Genomic DNA, 22,333 nt, shown 5'->3' on the forward strand with positions numbered 1-22,333 from the left:
TATGTATTAAAATTTGAGAAAAACAAAACCAGCATTATTCCGTTTGGATAAAAAAAAAAAATCCTGAAAAAATGTTTACTGATCAGAGATCAACCACCCACCAAAATAAATAAATGAAAAAGAGTTGTTGTTTAGGTGCAAAAACACTTTATTCAACATTGTTTAGAAAAAGAAAGAAAACAGAAGCTCTTTTGTCTTCTAAACGGGTTTAATGTACAAAAGAAAAAAAAAAGCACACTGAAATTCACCAATTGTTTCCTCTGAACAGAAAAAAAATCCTGTACAAACAGTGGGGCGACGACAAGGAACAGAAAGACCAGATGATCATCTCCTGGGTCCACCTCGCCCTCTGCCCCTTCCTCTCCCACGTCCTCGTCCTCTGCCTCTTCCCCGGCCCGCCACTGAGTAGAGACAAACACATTTAAAAATAAAATAAATATTACCCAAAGATAACGCTGGCAGAACAAAGGTGTCTATTTATATACAGTCTTTAACAAAACCACCCTTTAAACCCGATAGCACAATGCAATAAAACCATTAAATAACTTAAGTGTTTTAAAATAACTAATTTATGAAAAATATAGACTAAACACTTGTTCCTAAACGATTTTACAAAAAGAGCATGTAATACTTTTATATTTAATCTTTTCCACCCATCAGCTGTGATCAGTCAGTGGGCAGGGCTCTGAAGCTGACTTACTGTGCAGCTTTACCAAGAACTGTTACACAAGCTACAAAGACAGCTTAAATTATGAGCTGCATGAAATGAGCCATAACAAAATATTGAAATTACCATTTACTGTAAGGATTTAACATATAACCTAGCATGAATATATACAATTTTAAATAATATTACTTTTTTGGCAACTTTCGTTGCTTGAAATTGCAAATCGGACTTTAGAAATCTTCCCATACCTCATATAGACTGACACGAGCAGAAAAGATTAATTGAAAACTGAGAAGTCCTGATTAAACCACATGCTGACCAAATGAAGACAAACCAATGTGTACAGCACATATACACGTATTCAAAGTATTTTTGTCAAAAACAAAAAATACATTTTTCGGCCTATTGATGCCAAAAAGTGCGTCCGAAAAGATAAATCCACATAAAACCAACCTTTTGCAAATGAGACGACAAGCAGCATACTGTGGGTTAGGGCTGGGCAATATGGATTAAAAAATCTCCGATTTTATCATACAAATCTGATTAATCGATTTTTTTTCTCTTTTTTGTTTCATAAAAAGAAATTAAAGAAATTATTTTAAAACCTTGCTTTTATGTCAAGCATTTCGTCAGGGAGTTGACCTGAATTCAAAGTGCAATTAAAAACAAGCTGTGAAACATGCAAAACAAGATGGCAGCCGTGCCATTGTAAACAATGAAAATATAACAAAACATTTGCTGCTAGTGGTATTACACATTGAGCTAAGAACAGGCTTCACTGCACTTGTGAACTTCAAACTAAATTAAAAAAAAAGTAAACAAGTAAATGAAGTACCTCGTATTATGGTAAAAAAAAGTTTCCACTTAACAAAATTTTGACAATAATTTTGCCTAAACATAGATTCAGCATCACATGCCGTTCTCTTCATGGAAACCCAATGAGTGTATTGGCAAAATAAAATCCAGATTTTCCAAAAATGAAATCTTAAAGAATTGTAAATTCGAATTAATCGATTAAATCGATTTATCGCCCAGCCCTACTGTGGTTAATTAATGTAGAATTCACCATTTCACACGGGGAAAAAATAGCTACAGAACAGAGGAGGGAACGTTTAAAGTTATAGTTTCCCTGTTACAAATGGTTTGTTTTTGAATCACATGTTCTTTTGTGTGTGCAACCTTTCAGTTTATTCTATATGCATTAAGCTAGGTATTTACATATAACTTATGTGAACTTCACTTGAATTTATGTTCGTAAAACGGGAACCTTGGACCCCAGGGTTCCTGAATAACCAACCAGTGGTGTTAAATGCAGCACATTATTTCAGGATTCTCACCTGCTTCTCTCTTCTTGGATTTAATCTTCGGCTCGATGTCCACCAGCAAGGTGTCCAGCGGCAGGCTGTCCGGCAGGATGAAGTAGCGGATGTTGTTGCCTCGGATGCTCAGCGACTCGAGCTGAGTGGGCTCCCGGTTCTTCAGGGTCATCTTCACCGCCTTCAGGTGGGTGTTCATGCTCACGTCAACACCTACCCAACGGAGAGCAGTAAAACTGTGAGCTCCACACAATACGCCTCAGAGGAGACCAGATACATTGACTTCTAACTGCTGGTGCTTTCTAATGAGGAACTGAGGCGTTAGGACAAATATTCAGTCAAGCCTCTGCTGTGTGACCCTGAACACCTTTTAACAGCACAATTTAGGGGTTATTGCACTTGCAAATGATTTGTAGATAACAAAACCTCCAAGAATGTTAGCAGAAGCCAGTGTTGCTGCAAAAAAACATAAAATCTGTTAAATAATTAAGAATTACACAACAGCTACACTGAATAACTGGTCCAAAATCTTACATTTTGCAGAGCAAAAACAGGTGGTTTCTAAACAGAATCAATATTCTAGCACCCATGGTTCTTCTGTAACCAGAACTGCTAATAATTGTTCTTCCAACTTCCAATATTTAAAAACCCAAAAAGTGTAAAGGCGACCTTTGAGGACAATTCCTTCTTACCTGCAGGTGGGCCTGACATTGTCCCTGTAAAGGTTCTTAAAGAACCCAGAGACGTTACCGTACCAGGCCTAATACCTAGTTTCTATTAATGTAGTTACAGTGAACCTCCTTAGTATCGCATCTAAGACACAGTTACTACTAAACTACCAAATCGTAACCAAAGGAGATGTATAGAAAAAGTGCTGCAGTATACCGAAGAAAGAGACCGCACCCCAAGTTCCATTCAATTTCAGCTTTCGGTACAAAAATCCCCGAAGAGAAGTAAACTGGCTCAGAGTACATCCACACACTCCCGCAAGACCAAAACGGTTTCATGGTCGTCTTTGATCCAGGCTGAAGAAGCCCAACTGTGGACATCTATACATTATTATTAATAATTATATTATTAAGATATTAGGATGCCTGAAGCCGTTGATTGCTTTGAAAACGGAACCATTTTCACCCCGTTCTTCTGTTTTCATCAGCCGTGTTTCATATGCAGCTTAGCTTTTTGTTTACATGTTGAATGACTTAGTGATTTGATATACTTCATTTTTTAAATTGTGCATAAAACACCATACAATGCAAGCCCATAACACTTTCACGCAGATTTACTGAGATTGATTGTGCTTATCGTTTTCTTTTTTTTTTTTTTCTTTTTTGCAACCTAAGTGTTTCTGTCACTGTTGGGACATGAAAGGGTTCACCCACACCCACTTGGCTCTTACCTGTGATGGTGCCATGGACCTGGGTGCCATTCTTTAGTTCAATGGTGACAGTCTCATGACTGAGCTTCATCAAAAACCTGCGGACATGTTTTAGGAAAGCATTACAGGTCGATCACAACAAACTCTGGGAACAGCTTTTTAAAAACACCTGATTTCTTTTTTTCCCCGGGATTGTTGTTGTTTAGCCTAGCATTAGCTAGTTAGCCAGCCCTGTTAGCTACTGGATGTAGAGTTTTCATCGCCGCAAAACCCCAAAATAGACAAGAGGGTGTTTTTAATTTAACGACCAAACAAAAGGGAGACAAACTACAATAATTATTAAGGCCACAGATCACGCAAAACGGGCAACTTTGAATAGAAGACTACTGCTAACGTACATTTGGACCGAGTTAAGCTAGCTTCATTTAGCCCAAAATAATCAAGATTTGCATACCGCCTATTTACAGATATTATAATTGAAACAGATTCAGAAGTCTTTTGAGTAATCGTTGACCCATTTTCACGTCACCCCCTCCTCTCGTAACACCGCTCAGCCTCCATTCATTCCGACCTTCTTTCCCGCCTCTTCCCCGCCGATCCGCTTCCAATCTTAACCCATCCGTCTGCATCAGCTGTATTTTCTCATCTCAACTTCCCGCCCGGGTTAAACGGTGAACCCACGACGCCGCTTACCTGACTAGTTTCATGGTGGTGGCAAACAGTAGAGAGAAATCCTCCACTGAAGAGAAAAAAATTACAGCGCTCGAGTGAAAACACAGGCCGCTGTTGTGTGTAGGAGCAACGTTCGGGGATGTGACGTCATCAAGAAGCTGCCGAGAAAAGGAGAGATTCGGCACTTACCGCCGCCTAGTGGTAGAGCGATGAATATAGGGGGAAAACATACTAGTTTAAAACAAGACTTTTCATGTAATTTACTGCGTAGGTCAGGATTAAGTTGGTATATTTAACCATTGAATGGACAGGTATATATAAATACTAAAATAAAACAATAAAAACATTTCATTACCTGGCACTTTTGTATTTTTTTAGGACCTTTATCAGGTTCATCAGCTACTAGTGCTCCAGACTCACTCACTCATTGTTGACAGTTTCAACCAAAATCATTTGAAATTCATAACTCTATAATATCTCTTATTTTATTATCTCTTATTTGGGATACTGTCCAGTGGTGCATATTTATCACTAAAATGTACACAATCAGGAAACTGAGAATGGATTTTCACTGCAGACTTTCACAAAATACATTTTATGAAGAACCAAACTCGCTTTGTATCCATTCGTGTGGATGACATCGTGAGAATTGAGCGGATTAGAAAACACTGTGGCGGATGAGCAACTTTTGACAGATTTTGAAATAGATCCTTGAAGCATTTGATTTGCAAAGGGGTTGAAATATACTTTTTACTCCAACAACCCCCTCGAGCTTATCTTAACGGTGACAGTGAATATGGTTGTCATACTACATTAGTTTAACCAAGACAACAAAAAAAAAGGATCTTTATTGACCCTCAAGGGGGAAATTTGGGCATGACATTGCTAAAAACACAGAAGTAACATCGTAATAAAAAAAAACAAGCTTAAGTTAAGTTCTAAAGTAACAGAAAGAGAACTTATCAGAAAGGCAAAAAAAAAAAGTATTGCACAATTATTGTTGGCATATTCCAATAAAAAATAAATATTCAAATTGTAGGGGAAATACAGCTGCAGATTTACATGATGTGAGAGAAATATGCAGTATGCACGATTGTTGTACAAAATGCTCCATTTGTTAGTGCATCAATGGGATTCTGTTTTAGTCTCGTCTGTCCAGTTCTGCTTGGGTTAGGCGGGGCGAACTGATCAGTTCTGCAGGAAACTGTTGGAATTTGAAAATCATAACTTGGCTCAAAACAATTACTTGATTATGTAATATTTTCACTCTTTTCTATGAAGTTCCTCTTCTCAAACTTCTTCCATACATTTTATTGTTGCCTAATTTTCCAAAAACCCGTGCAGTGTTCTCACATAAAGCCGAATCCTTTTACTGCAGCCTTACAGGAGGAGCCATTTAATAAAACATGCAAATATGGGGAAAGAAATATCCTGAAAAGTACAAAAAGACTAAAATACCTCTGTTCAGCTTCCCTGTGCCTTCTGTGATGTCAGACACCTGTGCGCTTGAAAGCTCGTTTCAGGGAGAATACATTTCAACTTGAAAACTACTCACAATGACACAGAAAACAATTAGTGGAAAACCTGGACCATGTTGCCTTGTAGGCAACACAATACATCTGGGAGTTTTATTTATTTTACAGAAGAAGAAGAAAAAAAAAACACATCGACACACTTGCAATTGTTTTTTTTTTTTTATTGGGTAAACTCTGCACTGACACTTTCATTTCCAGATTTGGCCACACATCAAACCTTTCTTGAGACCAGGTGGGAATGTATCAAGTAAAATCTATGAGAGTGCAATTTCCTTTTTTTTTTTCTTTCTTCAAATTACTGAGTTGTTGGTTCAGCGCAGTGAATCAAAAATACAGCGTGAGGGGCATCAAAATGGCACTGGACAATTATTCAACACAAACAACCCACTTCTACTCAAAAAACAAAAGAAATAAATAATCCTTCCTCCACCTGCCAGCTATGCTGGTGTAAAAATCAAGACTCAGTGCTTCCACTGCAAGAGAAAACCGACCTGCGTGTGCGTGCCGACCTGTTATCTGAAACGTCTCGGCTCCACTGACATCACAATAACCTTTTCTGAAAAGCAGCCGTAAGCGGCTCCTGTCAGAAGCAATCACTTCAAATCTCTCCTTTTCAAACAGGCTTTAAAGTCAAACCGTTCATTTTTAAAATGGCACAGCTGTATTGGGTGGAGGGGGGGCAATACTTCAGCTCTTGAGCGATGAAGGTTTGATTAAAGCACCAAAGCATCTCTCACCACAGCAGGCAGTGTTTGAATCACTTGTAAACATTACAGCAGGGCATAAAGGATGTAAAGATCTAACCTGAGTGAAAGAAAAAGAAAAAAACAAATTTAAAACATTCAGATAAACCGGTTTGCTCATCATAGTGTAAAACCTCCTACAGACTGAAATCAGCCTCATCGCCGTGGGGCTTGTTTCGGATGAATGTGTATTAAAGCGGTGCGCCGTCCGTTTTCGTTAAATAAACGCTTTGCAGGTTTATAAAGTAAAAACTACATTAAATATCAACAAATACAAGAGGAAGAAAAAAAAAAGGCACACAGACCAAAAAAAAAAACAAACAAAAAAGCCCAAACAAAAACAAACTGGTCTTATCTAGAAAGATCATCACCTTTATCTTTATCGATAAATGACATTAAATTTCCGACCTACAGCCAATCAATCAATTACAGCACGCTGCACGGTCCGCCTTCACTTACAGGACGCCAACCGTTACTTTGTCTCAGATATTATGTGCAAAACTCTTAAATCAAGCAAAAACACACAGCAAACAGAGAAAAGAAAAGCGCCTCTAACCTGGAAAATAAATAGCTTGACGTATCCGTCCTCATTTAGATGTCAGAGGAGAAATAATAATAATGCATTTAACGGCTGTCGCTGTAGTGCGGTAACTCTATGAGAGTCTCAACTATAAAGTTTAAATAATGAAACATGTTTAAGTTACATGTCTGTAAATAAAGCAATGCATCAGCAGCCACTTTGGAATTACGTGACACTGAAAGAAAATATATATATATATAATCATTTAACATGTTATCTGAATTAAAATTTACTTGAAAACTCGCCTTGCTGAAAAGAACTCTATGAATAAAATACAGTAATCACAGGATATATCTGATAAAAGTTGGGCTTATTATGAATTAAACCTTTATTCATCCAGGTAGTTTCATCGAGAGTGAGCTGCTGTTTGAATTCTGGGGAAAGAAAAAATGAGCTGCAGACAGACCGTCGCACGCTTTATGACGCTAGAAAAAAAACTTAATAAACTGGAGATGAATGCGTCGGCTGAGCTTTGCTTTCAAACTTTAGAGTTTTGCAGACAAACGTTATGAGCCAAAGTGAGTTAAACGCAGGTTTGCATACACACACACACACACCATGGATGTCTCGTTCATTTGGGGGATTTAGTGATTTATTTCCCCATTTTGTTACAGGGGAAATCATAACACAGCACACAAGCTTGGTGACTTTTAAAACCTGGAAACCTTTGACTCTGATGTAGATTTTCTTAGACTCTAACATTAATGTGCGTTCTCTAATATTGAGCTGAATGCACCTTAGACAGCTGCGCCTCGCCTGCTCGCCTTTTGTAGCCAACAACAAGCCGGCTGGACATTTGGCTGCTTTTCTCATCAGAAACGGTGGAGCTTATTTTTAATTAATCTGTTTCCCAGCGCAGACTCCGCTTCTAAGCTTAGCCCGTAAAGCTTTAAACTATGCGTGGTTTGGACCTTTAGCCTCGTTAGAACGCCCGACTTTATCTGGCCTAAAATCGTCACTTTGCAGAGAGCGTGAAATTTTTTAGGGTGTTAAAGAACAACCCGACTTCCCCGAAAGAACGGTTTCTCTTCTTCTACTGAAATTCTGTCTTTAGGAGAAAATATTTCCAGGAGGCATTTGGCCACGATGACGAGAAGTATGCTCAGAGGAATCCAGATCAGGCTTTCAACCTAAGAACCCAGTACCTACTGTCAAACACGGTGGTGGTAGCATCATGCTGTGAGACAGCTTCCCCTTCTTCAGTAGACAGTAGTAGTGTATGATATAGAAGTGCCTCCAAATTATTATTAGGAAGTTGAAACTTTGATAAAGCTCTATGGTCCAATCGGACGACAATCCTACACACTGATCTGAAAAGGATTAAGCATACCGACATCAGGCTTCTATAATGAACCAGCCCTTAACACTACTGTATTTTTCAGACCACAAGGCGCACCTGAAATCTTAAAATGTTGCTCAAAAATTTATGTTGCACCTTATATATGATTACCGTTGTGCTTACTGACTGAGTTTATGTGGTACAATGTGCTCAAAAATCTGTTAAAATGTTTCAGTACGACTTTGGTTAGCAACGAAGCCGCTCCGCTGAATGGATATTCGGAGCATTATGGTACACAGTGTCACTACCTGATTGGACCCCTGAACTGTCTACAAGACTGCTTGACTGTAATGTCTAAACTAGAAGTGCATTTATGTAAGGCAGCCTGTGCCCGGAGTAACACGCTAGCAACAACAAACCTAGTAAGTTAATTCAATATAAAAGTTAAGTTTATTTTGGCCTTATAACTATGTTACTATTCTGTCCTCCCAACAGAGACGGATAGCTCTCCCTCTCAGAAGTGAGCTCTGTATGTGGAGGGGTGGAGTGATATTACACAGTTGGGACGAATATTTGGTGCGCCTTATAATCCGGTGCGGCTTATGGTCCAAAAAATACGGTAAATATATGTATAATAACGAACGCTACTGTTTCATTAAATCGAAAATACAGCCAGGATTATGCCAACATCTTGCCGATGGCTGCAAAAAGAGCAAAGGGACATTGAACTAAACGGGACATTTACATTGCACAAGGTTGATTAATGTGCGCCAACCCTTGATAATATTGGGGTGTACGTACATATTTGAGCTTGTATCTATAATTTTGACCATGTGTGCTGTGGATAAAATCTCCAATAAATTCAAACTTATTATTCCAATTCTTTAAAACAATAATTTAAGGTGTTAGACGTACAATCATTCTAAAGTGGAAAGTAAACAATCGATAAAGTCCCCAAATGAGGATGACGCTGACCTCCGTGATGAGTGTATGCAAACTCTCCAGATGCACTGAACCTATCGTTCATCTGGGATGATCCGTCTGATGTGCCTTTGAGCAAATACCTTCCCTCGAGGAGGGACTGGACTTTAAACTGCAGCAGAAACTCGACGGTCAGAGTGGCGGGGGAGCGATCGGTGTGTTGGCACCAACAACAGGCACGGGAATCTGAAGCAAGCCCCTCTGATTGTACGGCGCACCCATCGGGCTCCGAGTGTTAAAACGTGAGGCAAGTTTGGATCGCAGCACCAAAACACTTCATCCGTGACAAACCCAAAATAAATAAATAAATCCGAGAAGCAGGGAGGATAAACGACCACAGAAATAAAACCATGAAGCGGTTCTCGTGTGTGTGTGTGTTCTGATTTCAACAGCTTTTCTTTCGCGTCATTCAAAACTCGTTTGCTTTAATGAATCATTCGCTGCCCGTTTCCTGGAGCGGACAGAAAGCACTTGAACGTCCAACCTGTGAGTGACATCATCTTTAAATACAGTATGGTACAGCCAGCAAACACCGTCTGTCCTTCTCTCCGGCCTCTCCCCGCCGTCACACCAAGTGTTCCTGCTCCTCCCACTCCTGCGGAGACCCGCCGCCCCCTACCTGCGGGGCGGGGTCTGCTTCCCTCTCCGCGGCCGTCTCGGGGTGACCGCCCCCCCCGCGCTGGCTGTGTGACCGCGGGTGTGTGTGCTCTTCGTCCAGCGACAGGTCCGACACACACCCCGCGCTCACACCCTCCTCCCCCACGTCTCTGTTTTCCAGCTCTAGAGAGTCGGGCCTCGACCTCTTCGGGGCCTCGCCGCCGCCCGCCGCTTCCGGCCCGCCCTCCAGGGGCTGCCAGACCGGGGCGTCCTTCTCGGCCTCGGTGTGCGTGTCGGGGGAGGAGTCCGTCTCTGTGGTGGGCGGGGAGGGGATGAGAGCCAGGTTCTGGGGGTTGTTCTGGGGGTTGATGTTGTTGTTGAACCAGGCCATGATGTTGTCCAGCAGCTGGGCGCTCGCCGTGGGGTCCAAAGCCTCCAGGCTCTGCGGGTCGCTGGGGGTGAAGGGGCCCCCCGGTGGGATCACCGGGGAGAGCAGCAGGTCTGGCTCCTGCTCCGGCGACGGGAGGCACAACTGGACCGGAGGCTGAGGCTCTGACCTGGGAGGCTGGTCCAGAGCGTAGGTGGAGGGATGTTCTGCGGTGTAGGAGCTACTTGGCTGGTAGGAGCAGTCTGCGTCGTCAAGATCCTGCTTACACAGACTGTGTGAGGGGTTATGAGTGCAGTCCGGTGCACAGGAGGCGGTGTGGTCCCCCTCGGCTGGATAGGCCGAGGAGGTGCAGTAGCTCTGCTCTCTGCCGTCACGATGAGGATCTGTGATGGCGATATGATCCAGCACATGCGGCGTCGACGTGTTCTGGTCGCCGTAAGGAGCGGTCAGCGCGCTGCGGCTGTACGCGGGCTCCGCGTCCACGCCGTAAGGAGCGGTGATGCTCCCCAGTTTCATAAGGCTGTCTCCCAGCTCCAGCAGCTCCGCGCTGAGGGTGGGAGGAGGGGGCGGCAGGGGGAGGGAGCTCAGTAAGGAGGGCTGCGAGGAGGAATCTGTCCTGTTTGGGGGTCGCGGAGGATCCAGGAGGGACGTGGGGAAGGATGAGCCTCGAGCTCCCGGAGGATCCTCCATGTTCAGGGAGTGCAAAGCGACGTCGGCCAGATCTCCTGCGGTGGCCGACCTCCTCTCCTGCCCCCCGTGCTCCAGCTCTGCTCCTCCGTCCAGGCCCTGCTCTCTCCGGGACTCCTGGAGCGACAGCTGGATGGCGAGGAGGATGTTGGGGTCGTCTTCGTCGAGGGAGCCCAGCGCTCTTCTGCGACCTTCAGTCCTCTCTGTGGGATCTGAAACAGACAAAAGAAAAAAATAAAATAAAATCACAGTAAAACGAGGTCGGCTACGCTCGACCGGATTATAAACTGATCCAAGTGATCCCAGCATCTTCGATCGGACCAGATTGATGGAGCAATAAAGTAAAAACGTATTTGCTGGCTGTCTGCTGCCGCTGACAAATCAGTTATACAGAGGCAGGGATAGAAGTTGTATGAGTATTCATCAAAATCAGGAAACTGACCCCTAATAAAAAATAAATAAATAAATAAAAAGAGTGAAAAATTGTTGTAAAATATACAGTGTGTTGCCAAATATTCACACCTATCAACTTTTTACATTTTGTCATATTAAAAACTACAAACCTCAGAGTATTCAAGTGAAAGACCAACATCCCTCCACATATATTACAAAAAAAAAAAATGGCAGAGGGTGTGGCCTGGATTTATATTCAGCCTCCTTTACTCAAATAAAACCCAGAACTGACTCTTCAGCATCGCCTAATTAATACGTCCACTTGGATTCAATCTCAGTATAAATCCAGCTGTTCTGTTAAGGCCATCGTAGCCCTGGGGGAGCTACACATATCCACAGCTCAGGTGGGAATAATCTGTCAACACTAAAAATATGGTCTTTTTATGGAGTGCCATGGAAGGAAGAAGTCATAAAAAGCCCCGTCTGCAGTTTTCTACAGGCCACCTGGATGAGACATAGCAAACACAAAGTTGCTCTGTTTAGATGAGACCAAAAAGCAGCGACAGAGAAGCTGGTCAGAGTTGATCGGACGATGAATCGAGCTAAACACGGGACAATGCAGGCCGAAAACCTGAAGACTGAGCCTGGGGACGGGGCTCCAACTTCCAGCAAGACAACGACCCGAAACATACAATCAGAGCAAAAACCAGCCATGTGACGCAAGACTTTAAGATTAATGCTCACTGATGCTCTACATCTAATCTGACAGAGTTTGAGCTATTTTACAAAGAACTTCAGTCTTTTTATGAGTTTAAGTTACGAAAAGGTAATTTAATATGTTGACCCTGGAATGCTGAATATGTACGGACAAATATTTAAAGATTTTTTTTTTATTTTAAATGTTGAAAAACCTTGAATAAGTTATGCACTAGTTCATGTTGACCCATGCCTTCACTCTAATCAAATAAAGAAAATAATAATTAAAAAGTAGACTAAAGTTTGTGGTTCTAATGTGAATAACAATCGTGCACGGCGCCGTATAAACGGACGCCTCGAAGCCGCGGCCGGACCTGTGCTGTCGCTCCTCCTGCTGGCCTCAGGCGTGTTGCTGCTGCTTCTGAGGTTGTGCAGACTCAGCATGTCTCCTCTGCGTCGAGGTCGGTGTCTGCGCCGGTACTGGATGTCAGCGTAATCCTGCAAAGAGCCGTCGCCTCAGGCCGTTAGAAAGCGGCTCGGGACAGGTGTCCCGTAAAGTAGTTCATTATGAGCAGGTGTGCAGTCCCGGGAGGCAAAAAAATTTAGGCCATGCGTTTGCACATTATGCCGGGGAACTATGCTGCGTTACCTGCGACTGCCTCTCTCTGTGATCGGCTGCTCCCAGAACAGAGTGACGGCTTCCCATCTTAACACACATAAGCACACCATGTCAGCTGCGCTCATGCTTTAGGACCTCATGCACCAGCGGGTCAGTAAAGGTAGGGTTAGGAAGCATGAACTGAACAGTAGATCAACAGAAATGTGTAAAATGTTTCTACCTCAGGTGACGCAAAGCCAAGGTACTCCCAGTCCCAGGATCCTCCAGGGTAACTGAAATACACAGATTTATAGCCACATTTCAACACATTTTTCATGTAGTTTCAGACTGAAAGGTTCGTTCCAAGATAGCAAAGTTCTCTACGAATTATGGCAGATATTTCTAGATGAAAAAAAAAAAAAAAACTGGAGGAAAGGGGCAGAGAAAGGAAGGGAAATAGGACACAAGAGAGGAAGGAAGAAAGGAAGGAGAGAACATACAGAGGGAAAGACCCAAAGAAGAACAGAGGGCAACAAGGACACAAGAAAGGGGGGAACGTAAGGGTGGGAGGAGAGAACAAACAAGAGGGAAGGGAAGGAGGAATGATAGAAGAAAAACAAAAAGATGGGATGTAGGACACAAGGGGCAAAGGAAGGATACAATAAAGAAAGGGAAGATGGGAGAAAAAAGAAATGACAGAATGAAGAAAAAAAGGAGTAATAGCACCAGAAAGGAAGGAGGGGCACAAGAGAAAAAAGAAAAGAAAGACAGGACACAAGGAAGGAAGAGAGGACAAAGTCAGAGTTAAAGGGTGGAAGATGGGATGGAATGGAAATTAAGAAAGGAGAAAGAGAATGAAGAAAGGAGGGATGAATGAAAGGTAAGAAGGACAGAGACGTATGGGAAAAACACTGGTTAGGTAATAAAGTCTGGAAATCAACATGTTCCTATACTCTAAATTTACTTTTCTGTATGTAACCAAATCTGGAAAATACTGGAATCAAATTCCAGAGTTTAAGGACCGTTCAGCAGGTCCGTGTCCAGGTCACTGTCTGTCCGGTGAATTTAAGATTAAAGCAACAACAACAGTGTCAATAAGCAGAGCTTTTGTTTACTTCCTGCGGGGAGGATCGGGGGAGTCGTTGGGAGCGACGCCGCGGGCCACAGACGCCAGGAACTCCTGCCTCTTCTGCTGCACCAGGCGCGCCGCGCTGACTATCTTGTGCCGCGGCGTTCTGAGGTACGGCCGGTTGACTTTCTGAGCCAAATCCTCGACCACCATCTCCAGGTCGGTCTGAGGGGGGAGACAGCGGGACGAGATCAGGTCTCCCCTCATTGACCTCCTGGAAGGTCTCCCGTTTAGTCAACTGAGACAGATTACCTGCATGAGTTCAAATATCTCCTTCTGCGTGCTGCCCTGCTGCAGGAAGAAGCCGTACGGGTAAGAGCACTTCAGCACACGCCGCGTCTTCAGCAGCTCCGTCACGCCGTCCTCGATGAAACGGGTGTCGGGGGGCGTGCCCTCACCTGTAGCCGAAAAAGACACCCGTTTAACTCCGGGGCGTTCGTCCATCTGGTGCTGGCATCCAGACAGGAAACGCACATGGAGACTCACGGCAAATAAAGGCTCTGCTCAGCTGCTCCATCTTCTCCTTCGCCGTTTTCAGCAGCTTCTGCTCCAACTGAGATATGGAAAGAAACGCTTTGAACGCAGCCCGACGCCTCGGGAAGCTCACCGGGAAAAGCGGGCGTCTACTACCTTGTAACTGTGTTCGTGGTTCTTGAAGCGAGTGTAGTAGTGCATGAAACGGTCCAGCTCCTGGAAGCTCTTGTGCTTCTTTTCAGCCTGGAAAACAAGCAAGTGAAAACAAATTAAATAAAAACACACAACGCCGGCCAGGATTCACGGTAAAGTCGAGGACTGTATAATACACAAAAATCTGAGGCATCTGAACGTAAAGTCCTATTAACACTGGAATTGGACTGCATCTCCATCTACTAATCATATAAAAGATGAAATTTCAGATAAGCTGTGGGAGTTAAGCTTGTCAAGAATCAAAACCTGTTCCATTAACTCTAGATTGCAACTTATTCAATTCAAAGTGATCCATCGTCTGCACTTTTCTAAAAACCAAACTTAACAAGTTATTTCCCTGTGTCTCACCAATATGTGACAAATGTAAATCAGATGATGGGACTTTGGGCCATTTGTTTTGCTCCTGCCCTAAAGCTTAAGGACTTCTGGTGCAGAATATTTAAACTTTATAGTAAAGCTTATGGCAAAGTTCTATATCCGCATAATCATTTGATAATTTTGGGTTGCTCTAAATTCTCACCTACTCTTCCCATGTCTCTGCAGCAGGCTCTAATGTTTGGTTTGGTGGTTGCAAAACGGGTTATTCTGCGGGAATGGAAATCCTCTACCCCCTCCTTGCTTTAAGAAATGGCTCAATGATATGGTGTCCTGTATCTATCTCGAAGAAATTCGATACTCTTTGTCAGACAACCATCATAAGTTCCTTGATGTGTGGGGGTCCTTTTAATAGATACATTCAAAATAATGGGTTATAATAAGTGTGGTACACGTTTGGACATGTACTTTTTTTCTCTCTCTCTCTTCTTACTCATCATTGTTGTTATTACTGTCATTATCATTTATTGCTTTCATTTTTTATTGATATTCCGTTTTTTTATGGTGAACTGCTTGATACAATGTCTCCAGAATTGTCTGTTGCTCCCTTTGACTCGTGTGTCGTGCTTTATTATGCTCTACGGTTTGACAAGTTCATATTTTATCCTCTTTTACCAGTTTTTCCAGTAAGCTGACACTGTTGTCTTTTTGATTTTTGTTATTGTTGTGCTTGTTTACTTTTTGTTGTTGTATTTGCTTATTTTTTTTTCTTCTGTCTTGGTTGTTTAACTCTGAAAACTATAAATACATTTATAAAAACACTGGATTTGGACCAGGAACTCCACAAACGTTTGAATCCACCACGAGGTTACATCACGATCGCTGGACCTTTCCTGTAAATATGGGATGTTTCTGCTCCGCCACCACCAGTTTCAGCAGCATGAGATGATGCCTGTGAGATTGCTGTGCACAGCTGAGCAGACTTTATACAATATCTTTAATCTGACTTAATGGTCTGTGTTCATTTGGTGGCGAGAACACTAAGAAGGAATCCTGCTCACACATTTCTTTTTCACTGATCCCTGTCAGCTGATCAAAGCGAGGCTCTGAAGATTGGAGCTATTCATTAATCATCCTGGCCCATTGTAAAATCGTATTATAATTGTTTTCCCTCCTAGAACGGATTTGTGTCACAGCTGTGTTGCATAAAATGGCAATTAATGACTTTTGAGCGCAGCCAGAGCAATGTGGGCATAATTAGCATTTAGCCAGCGTGGTTAGTCCTGCTTCGGCTTCCCTTATGACTTGCTAGGTACACATCTTGGATTAGTTATCAGTGATGCCGCTGAGGTATTTGGTGCTACACTTAGCGTCCAGATGTGCCGACGCCAAAAATAATTCATTAAAACCGTGATCTTGTACTGTTTTCTGCATGCTCAAACTCTTCTACTTCTTTGTTAGTAACAGGAAGTGCGTCGTTGATGCACATCAGAACACCCTGCACAAAAGCTGTGAGAGAGCAAAGACCATCCACAACATGTTTAATCTTTAATGCCGTGGTGCTCTCTTAATCTGGTGTGGGAGAAGCCAAAGCAGAGTAATGGTTCTGCTATTGCAGATGGAAATGCGAGCAGGTGAATGCACACTGAGGCAAAGATATTCTGCTGGGAACGGTCCTGAAAAGAGCATTTAAGAGTGTTGTTTCTTCTACCTCGACAGTCATCTCTTTGGACTGCTCTTCGAGCTGCTGAATGACCTCATAGCGAGTACAACGATAGTAGCCTCCCGTGGACGAGCTGTGTTTCTTCCACTCCTCCAGGCATATCCAGCAGAAGTCATATTTACACTGCAGGGAGAGAGAGACAAAGGCAGCAGGAAGGATTTCATACTGGATTCCTGTACAGTTTTTTTTTTAAAACAGGAAAAACTTCCAGACTAAACTTTCCAAAACTCTAAGCTCCTACGTTCATTTTGTAAAAGGAAATACTGAAGTTTGAAATTACATGACAGCAGGGGGGCAGGGTTTGAACGAGGAATGTTGAAAAACCGCAAGACGGCAAGAAAGAAAGTAGCAAAGATGCGAGGGAGGGATTGAGGAAGGAAAGATGGACAGAAGGAGAAAGGAAGAACACAAAGGAGGAAGAATGGAAAAGAAGGGCATAACATTTAGACAATGGAGGGAATAAAGTCTGGAAATACAGTTGATGTCCCTACTCCTACGTCTTAAATTGTTTTTCCATACTTATCCAGACCTTGAGAATCTGGAAATCAAATTCTAGACTTTTCCAAACCCTGTTCCTCATAAAGAGAGTTATAAACTCTCCTTGTATAATTCCTAACATGTTTAGCGACGGACACGTCAGAGAATTTGGTGCTTACTTTGGCACACTGCATGTGGTTGCAGCCCTCGTTCTTCTGAATGGGCGACTTGCAGTTGGCACACGGTTTGGAGTTGGTCAACAACCACAGGCAGTTGGCGGCATCCTCGTAGGCCTCGCTCACTCCGGCTACTGTGCGACAAATAACACGTTGGCAACATTTCTGCCGTCCGACGGCCGCATTCAGACAAAACAATCAGCGAATGTCAGCGACACCTGCCAGGCTGTTAAAAAAAGATATACAGGAGACTTCCTGGTAGGGAAGATCTGACAGCTGCAGTAAACCGACTCGTTGTGGTGCAGCGGCAAAGGATTCCCGGTAACTGAAAGTTCCTGGAAAAAAACAAAAACAAAAAAAACAAAAAAAAAGGGATGGGCTTACATTCCTCAGGCTTCATCTCTGTGACTTTCTGGAGCCAGTTTCTCCACATCTGACAGTCACATGGCTCATGGGCCTCGCCGAGGCATTCCCTGCAGACATGGAGGGTTTAAAAAAAAAAAAAAAAAAAAAAAAACCCTTAGCACGGAGAAATAAGACAAAACTGGCTTGTCATTTTAAAATACAGAAGAAAAAGGGGAAAGTGGGTCACATCATGTTTAGATATCCAGTCTGTTTATAGCCTTTCTAACCATGTTAATGTAGACTCTGAGGACTCCTTGTGTGCATCCATGCCTGTAGAATAATAAATCACGGTGTTTTACCAGCAGAACAGGTGACCCTTCCCACAGTCGACAGCTGGGGATGGTAGCAGGGGGAAGCTGTGGGGGTCGCTGTCTCCGGGGCCCGGCCTGGTTAGCCTCACTGCGCGCTCACAGCGAGCCGCAGGACACCAGCGGATGGATGGATTGTTTTCCACGAAGGCCTGCAAACACAGGCAAGCATGAGAGATCCAGAAGAAGAGATAAGGGCACGATAAGCGTCAGAAAAACAGAGCAAAAGCTTTGGTCTCTACCTTGATGTCAAACTGCAGGTAGCGCTGATCCATCTCTCTAGAAACCACGCTCTCGATCACATGCACCGGTACCAACTGGTAGCACTCATAGGCAGGGCAGAAGATGTTGTGGGCGTCGCCTTCCTGAATCTTCACGTTTAGAAACCTGAAGGGAAGAAGGGGCAAAAGGTAGGTCTGATTTCGCCCGTACGTTTATATGTGCGCTACACAGTGGCACTAAGGGCCTTACCCCTCCCAGCAGGACCTGCAGAACTCGTGACCGCAGGACATGTCAATGGGGTCCTCAAAGACTGAGATGGAGCAGAGACAGATGCCGCACTGCAGGGAGAAAAACGGAAAAAAGTCACAATCAGCTGCTCTGTTTAACTACTGGTGTTCTATCCATGTGGTCACACAGTCCTGCTAACATTTAAGTTTATTAAAACTGTTCAATTCATCTTCTGATGCAGGGGTTCCTAGAGTGGGGATCGGGAGATGATCCAAACGATGAGCCAAAATGTCAGAGATAGACTTGTTTTAATATAGCAGATTTATGCCTTTAATCATGGAAAAAAGTTTTTTTTTTCTCAAAAATGTACGACTTTTCAACATTAGAAAACATCCATGTTTTTTCTCGCAAATATCTAAATTAATCTAAAATTTCTGAGGTTTTTTGTTGAAATTTATTTCTCCGTGGCCAATGATTTGTTTTCTTTAATCTACCAATGACCGTAACACAAATTTTCAGTTTTTGGAAATCACAAGAATAAAATAATAAAATTAGGTGTACAAGAATAAAGAACATCATGGGAATAAAGTCACACAGTCGTTTGAATAATTGTTTGAAAGTCCTGACACTAATATTAATTTGATGCTGATTTGCTTAAAAGACTTAGTATTTCCTTAATCCCTGAAACCGACACCAGAGTATAACTGTACAAGATGCTCGACAGTCCTCACTTTAACACAGGGGGAAGAGTTTTTATAAAATTACAAATTACAGCTGCAAATCATAAAGCTTCCTGTCATCAATTGCTTTTTTGAGACCATTCTTTTCTTGTGGAATACACAAATAATAGTTTTCCAAACATTGTCCAACCTGAGCTGTGGTTGTCTGCACACCAATGCTTTCCACAATTTTCAGAATTTGTTTTAAAAAGAAATATTGAAAAAGGTCTCATTCACAATTTTGTACTACTCCGTGTTTGTCAGCCACATAAATTAAAATAAAAAGCAATAGATGTTTGGGTTTGTACTGTGACAAAATGTTAAAAGTTCAATGGGTGTGAACACCACAGAGGAAGACCGTAAAAAGACATCTGAGGTCTGAAAACTTTCACAACAGTCTCACCTCAGTCGATGTTCTGGTCGATAAATTATTAGCCCTGAATCTGCAATTTGAACTTCCTAAAAATAACAACCGTCGACTAAAGCCTGTGATTATGTAAGAGTGCAAAGAAAAGAAAGAAGTGAGGTTGCAGGAGAGACTGTGTATGCACCCTCTGCTTCTGCCGAACCATCAACATGGCCGACACAAACGCAGCTCCCCCAACCGGGATGCTAAGTTTGCTTCCCACGGTCTCCTACTGAACTCCTTCCTCACCGTGGCCAAGCCCTCCTCTCCCGGTGTGAGGCAGCTGTCGGTGGGGGAGGTGAGGGTGAGCGTGAGAGGTGAGCGTGGGGTCCTGGGCGTGCGGGGAGACGGCAGGGTGTCCCAGGCGTTGTAGCCGCTGGGTGGCGGGGTGGGCATGGTGACGCCTGAGCGCTGGCAGCAGCCTTCAGCGTCAGACATCCAGGCTTCCAGCAGCTTTTCTCTGTCCCAATCTGAGACAAACGCAGAAAAGAAACACATTTACCGCCATGAAATAATAAAAAAAAAAAAGAATATGTTCTTTTTGCTGAGCGACAAACGCACCATGCGCTCGGAGGAGGGCTTCAGCGGTGAAAAGCGGAGCTTGCAGCATGTCCGCAGTCTCTACGATCAGCATGTCCTTCAGTCGCCGCAGGTCCTGAATCTTTAGTCCCTCGTAAGGCTGAAAGGACAGAGAGTGAGAGAAATATTCAGGAGAAACAAATTAAACAATCAGGCCAGCCTTTACTGGTGAAAAAAATGAACTGTGATAAAAAAAATCAGAAGAAAGGGACGGATGTGGCGGTGGGATGGAGAGATGAGGTATTAGCCTGGATTTGGCTGCATGAGTAAAGATCAAACCGGTATCTGTTGGCAGCAGCTGCTGCTGCTATACAACTGCGCTGGTCGCCTATAAGCAAGGAGGCTGAGAAACAGGATGAGAGATCTGCCGCTCACTAAGAACCAGTAATCCCTGACCTTTACTAGACAATAACCTCTGGAAAGAAACTCAGTTCTGTCGACGAATTCAAACGTCTGCGTTATCAGAGACGCCATATATCTTGGACTAGTCTACACTGTTTGTTCTCAGCTCTTTTTTTTTTAACTTTAATTTAGTTGTCTTCACTGTGTTACAGTGTTTAATCAAATAGTCTGTAATCTCGGTGATACTAATCACTTTTTTCTCTAAAACCACAATATTTCTTTGTTCTCATGTTTTTTTTTAACCACTAAATTAAACACAGAACTGAGCGAGTCACTTTTATCAAACTGAATAAAAGCTTTAAGACATTAACCAATAGTTAAATGCAAATGTATTTTCTTTTTTACCTTTTGCCCTATCATGGTTTTATTAGAGGTACCCCCCCCAGTTTTCTATTTTTGCTATTCCATGATATTTGATGCCTTAAAATCTAATTTATGAAAGGACAAAACATCACTTTCTCTTCTCTGTTGAGTTTTTTAGCTTGACATCACTGCATGCCAGATAAAAGAAGATAAAAAAGCTGCAATTGAAATGAATTATTCTAATTAAAGATGCACCGACCAGGCCTCTCCTAACCGATACTGATTTTTAGTTTCCTTTTAGATCTAATCTGCTGACTCCAACTTTGATCGATTACGGTTTTTAACTCCAAGGACAAAGACACACAAGAGAATAAAAATATTTGTGCTGTAGGCTCATTGATAAAGGTATTAGTTATGAATCCAACAGAAAATGAAGGAATGCAAGATAATTAGCAATGATGTATTAATGAACCTAACCATCATTTGATATTTACGACAGTAAAAAAGTAAAAAAAAAATTGTACAATTAGTTATAGAGCAAAATAGTGGGAGTTCTTAGTGTTGGTTCATTTAATAATAACAAAAAGTAAATAAATCACATTTTCAGTTTTAGACTTACTGACAATAAAGGGAATATTGGCCAATTTCAACCTCTAGCCGATAGATTGACGCATCTCCAACCACAATGAAAATGTGACTCATCATATTTAGCCAATGATGCCAATAAATTACTTGCTGGCACAAAATATATTTATAGCAGGGCCATATCTAGTTATACTCTGTGTTGACATGTTAAACACACAAGCAGCCCAACTCTTTTTATTGTTGCTGTTGAAATTCCCTCTCAGTTTATGTATTATGTTACTGACATAAAGTCATATCTACAAGGTAAACATTAAATTAACATCAGCACACAGTCTATGCTACTAGGTGAAATGAGCAAAACAACAAAAAGGGAAACAGATTATTTATTTGTCATCACATCAATCATTTCACCCGCGTGTGCAATTCCGATAAAAATAGGCACCTCACTAAAACCCATTTCATTCAGAGTAATTGAAAAGTACAACAAAGGAGCAAAAATAACTCGAGTCAGCAGGATTCCCCCAGATCTCGCGACTGTGGTCTCACCTCCTTGTATTGCAGCAGGCGGCTTTCACCGTGTGCGTCTCCGCCCGACTGCTGAGCCGAGGCGGAGGAGAAAACCATCTGTGACTCCAAGCTGAGTGCCAAGTCGGTGTGGTGGTGCCGCTCGGCGTGGTCGCACGGCGTCAGCTTGTCCTCGTCCTCCACAAAGAGATCGGCCTCGCTCTGGATCAGCAGCTAGAGGAAGAAAAACAACAACAGAGGAGAGATGGTAATAAGAAGGTGATGCATGACAGTGGATTTAACCTTCAACAAAGGTTAAAGACAATGTAGAGGTAGCTGCTATAAAAAGCAGTAAAAATATTGTTAAGATGTGGTCCACGCTAGTTTGAAACCTCTACTTCCTCGCTCTTTGGCTTTAAGACAATTCTTAATACTACACTGCTAGACAGGTCACAAAAAAGAAATTATTTAGATCAAATTATATCCATGTGTTAGAATGGCCCAGAAAGACCAAATCTTAATCCAAATGTGTGACAATACTCAAGATCAAGAACTGATAGTTACAGAAACTAAACTAAGACTGTACAATCTTGCCAAAAATCAAAACTGTGACATATTTCAACCATAATTGCAATTTCATTTGGACTTTTCTCTG

The 22,333-nt window shown here is 42.4% G+C and overlaps 2 protein-coding genes across 3 annotated transcripts in view; both read right to left on the reverse strand.

Moving 5' to 3' along the window:
* Nucleotides 1-134: 134 nt before the first annotated feature.
* Nucleotides 135-4,195, reverse strand: snrpd1 (small nuclear ribonucleoprotein D1 polypeptide). The gene is made up of 4 exons (XM_036145151.1): nucleotides 4,055-4,195; nucleotides 3,383-3,459; nucleotides 2,005-2,196; nucleotides 135-401 (listed from the first exon to the last, which is right to left on the reverse strand). The coding sequence occupies exons 1-4, from the start codon at nucleotides 4,066-4,068 to the stop codon at nucleotides 325-327; spliced, it is 360 nt and encodes a 119-aa protein (XP_036001044.1). The 5' UTR covers nucleotides 4,069-4,195; the 3' UTR covers nucleotides 135-324.
* Nucleotides 4,196-9,555: 5,360 nt separating this feature from the next.
* The window catches only part of LOC105930411 (ankyrin repeat and IBR domain-containing protein 1), a 29,585-nt gene continuing 16,807 nt past the window's right edge, over nucleotides 9,556-22,333 (reverse strand). The window contains exons 5-21 of one of the 2 annotated variants that reach the window (XM_021319512.2): nucleotides 21,721-21,912; nucleotides 19,867-19,984; nucleotides 19,555-19,775; nucleotides 18,202-18,290; nucleotides 17,973-18,117; nucleotides 17,722-17,882; nucleotides 17,402-17,490; nucleotides 17,021-17,148; nucleotides 16,353-16,487; nucleotides 14,270-14,356; nucleotides 14,126-14,192; nucleotides 13,892-14,037; nucleotides 13,626-13,804; nucleotides 12,752-12,803; nucleotides 12,562-12,618; nucleotides 12,287-12,410; nucleotides 9,556-11,035 (exon numbers count right to left, since the gene is read on the reverse strand). In XM_021319512.2, coding sequence (XP_021175187.2) covers nucleotides 9,717-11,035; nucleotides 12,287-12,410; nucleotides 12,562-12,618; nucleotides 12,752-12,803; nucleotides 13,626-13,804; nucleotides 13,892-14,037; nucleotides 14,126-14,192; nucleotides 14,270-14,356; nucleotides 16,353-16,487; nucleotides 17,021-17,148; nucleotides 17,402-17,490; nucleotides 17,722-17,882; nucleotides 17,973-18,117; nucleotides 18,202-18,290; nucleotides 19,555-19,775; nucleotides 19,867-19,984; nucleotides 21,721-21,912 — 3,309 coding nt within the window. In that variant the 3' untranslated portion in view covers nucleotides 9,556-9,716. Of the gene's footprint in view, nucleotides 11,036-12,286; nucleotides 12,411-12,561; nucleotides 12,619-12,751; nucleotides 12,804-13,625; nucleotides 13,805-13,891; nucleotides 14,038-14,125; nucleotides 14,193-14,269; nucleotides 14,357-16,352; nucleotides 16,488-17,020; nucleotides 17,152-17,401; nucleotides 17,491-17,721; nucleotides 17,883-17,972; nucleotides 18,118-18,201; nucleotides 18,291-19,554; nucleotides 19,776-19,866; nucleotides 19,985-21,720; nucleotides 21,913-22,333 lie in introns of both variants that reach the window. The other variant, XM_012868616.3, reaches the window with a different exon arrangement.

Source organism: Fundulus heteroclitus, chromosome 13 (genome assembly GCF_011125445.2).
Source record: "Fundulus heteroclitus isolate FHET01 chromosome 13, MU-UCD_Fhet_4.1, whole genome shotgun sequence".
In the NCBI taxonomy this organism is placed as follows: Eukaryota; Metazoa; Chordata; class Actinopteri; order Cyprinodontiformes; family Fundulidae; genus Fundulus; species Fundulus heteroclitus.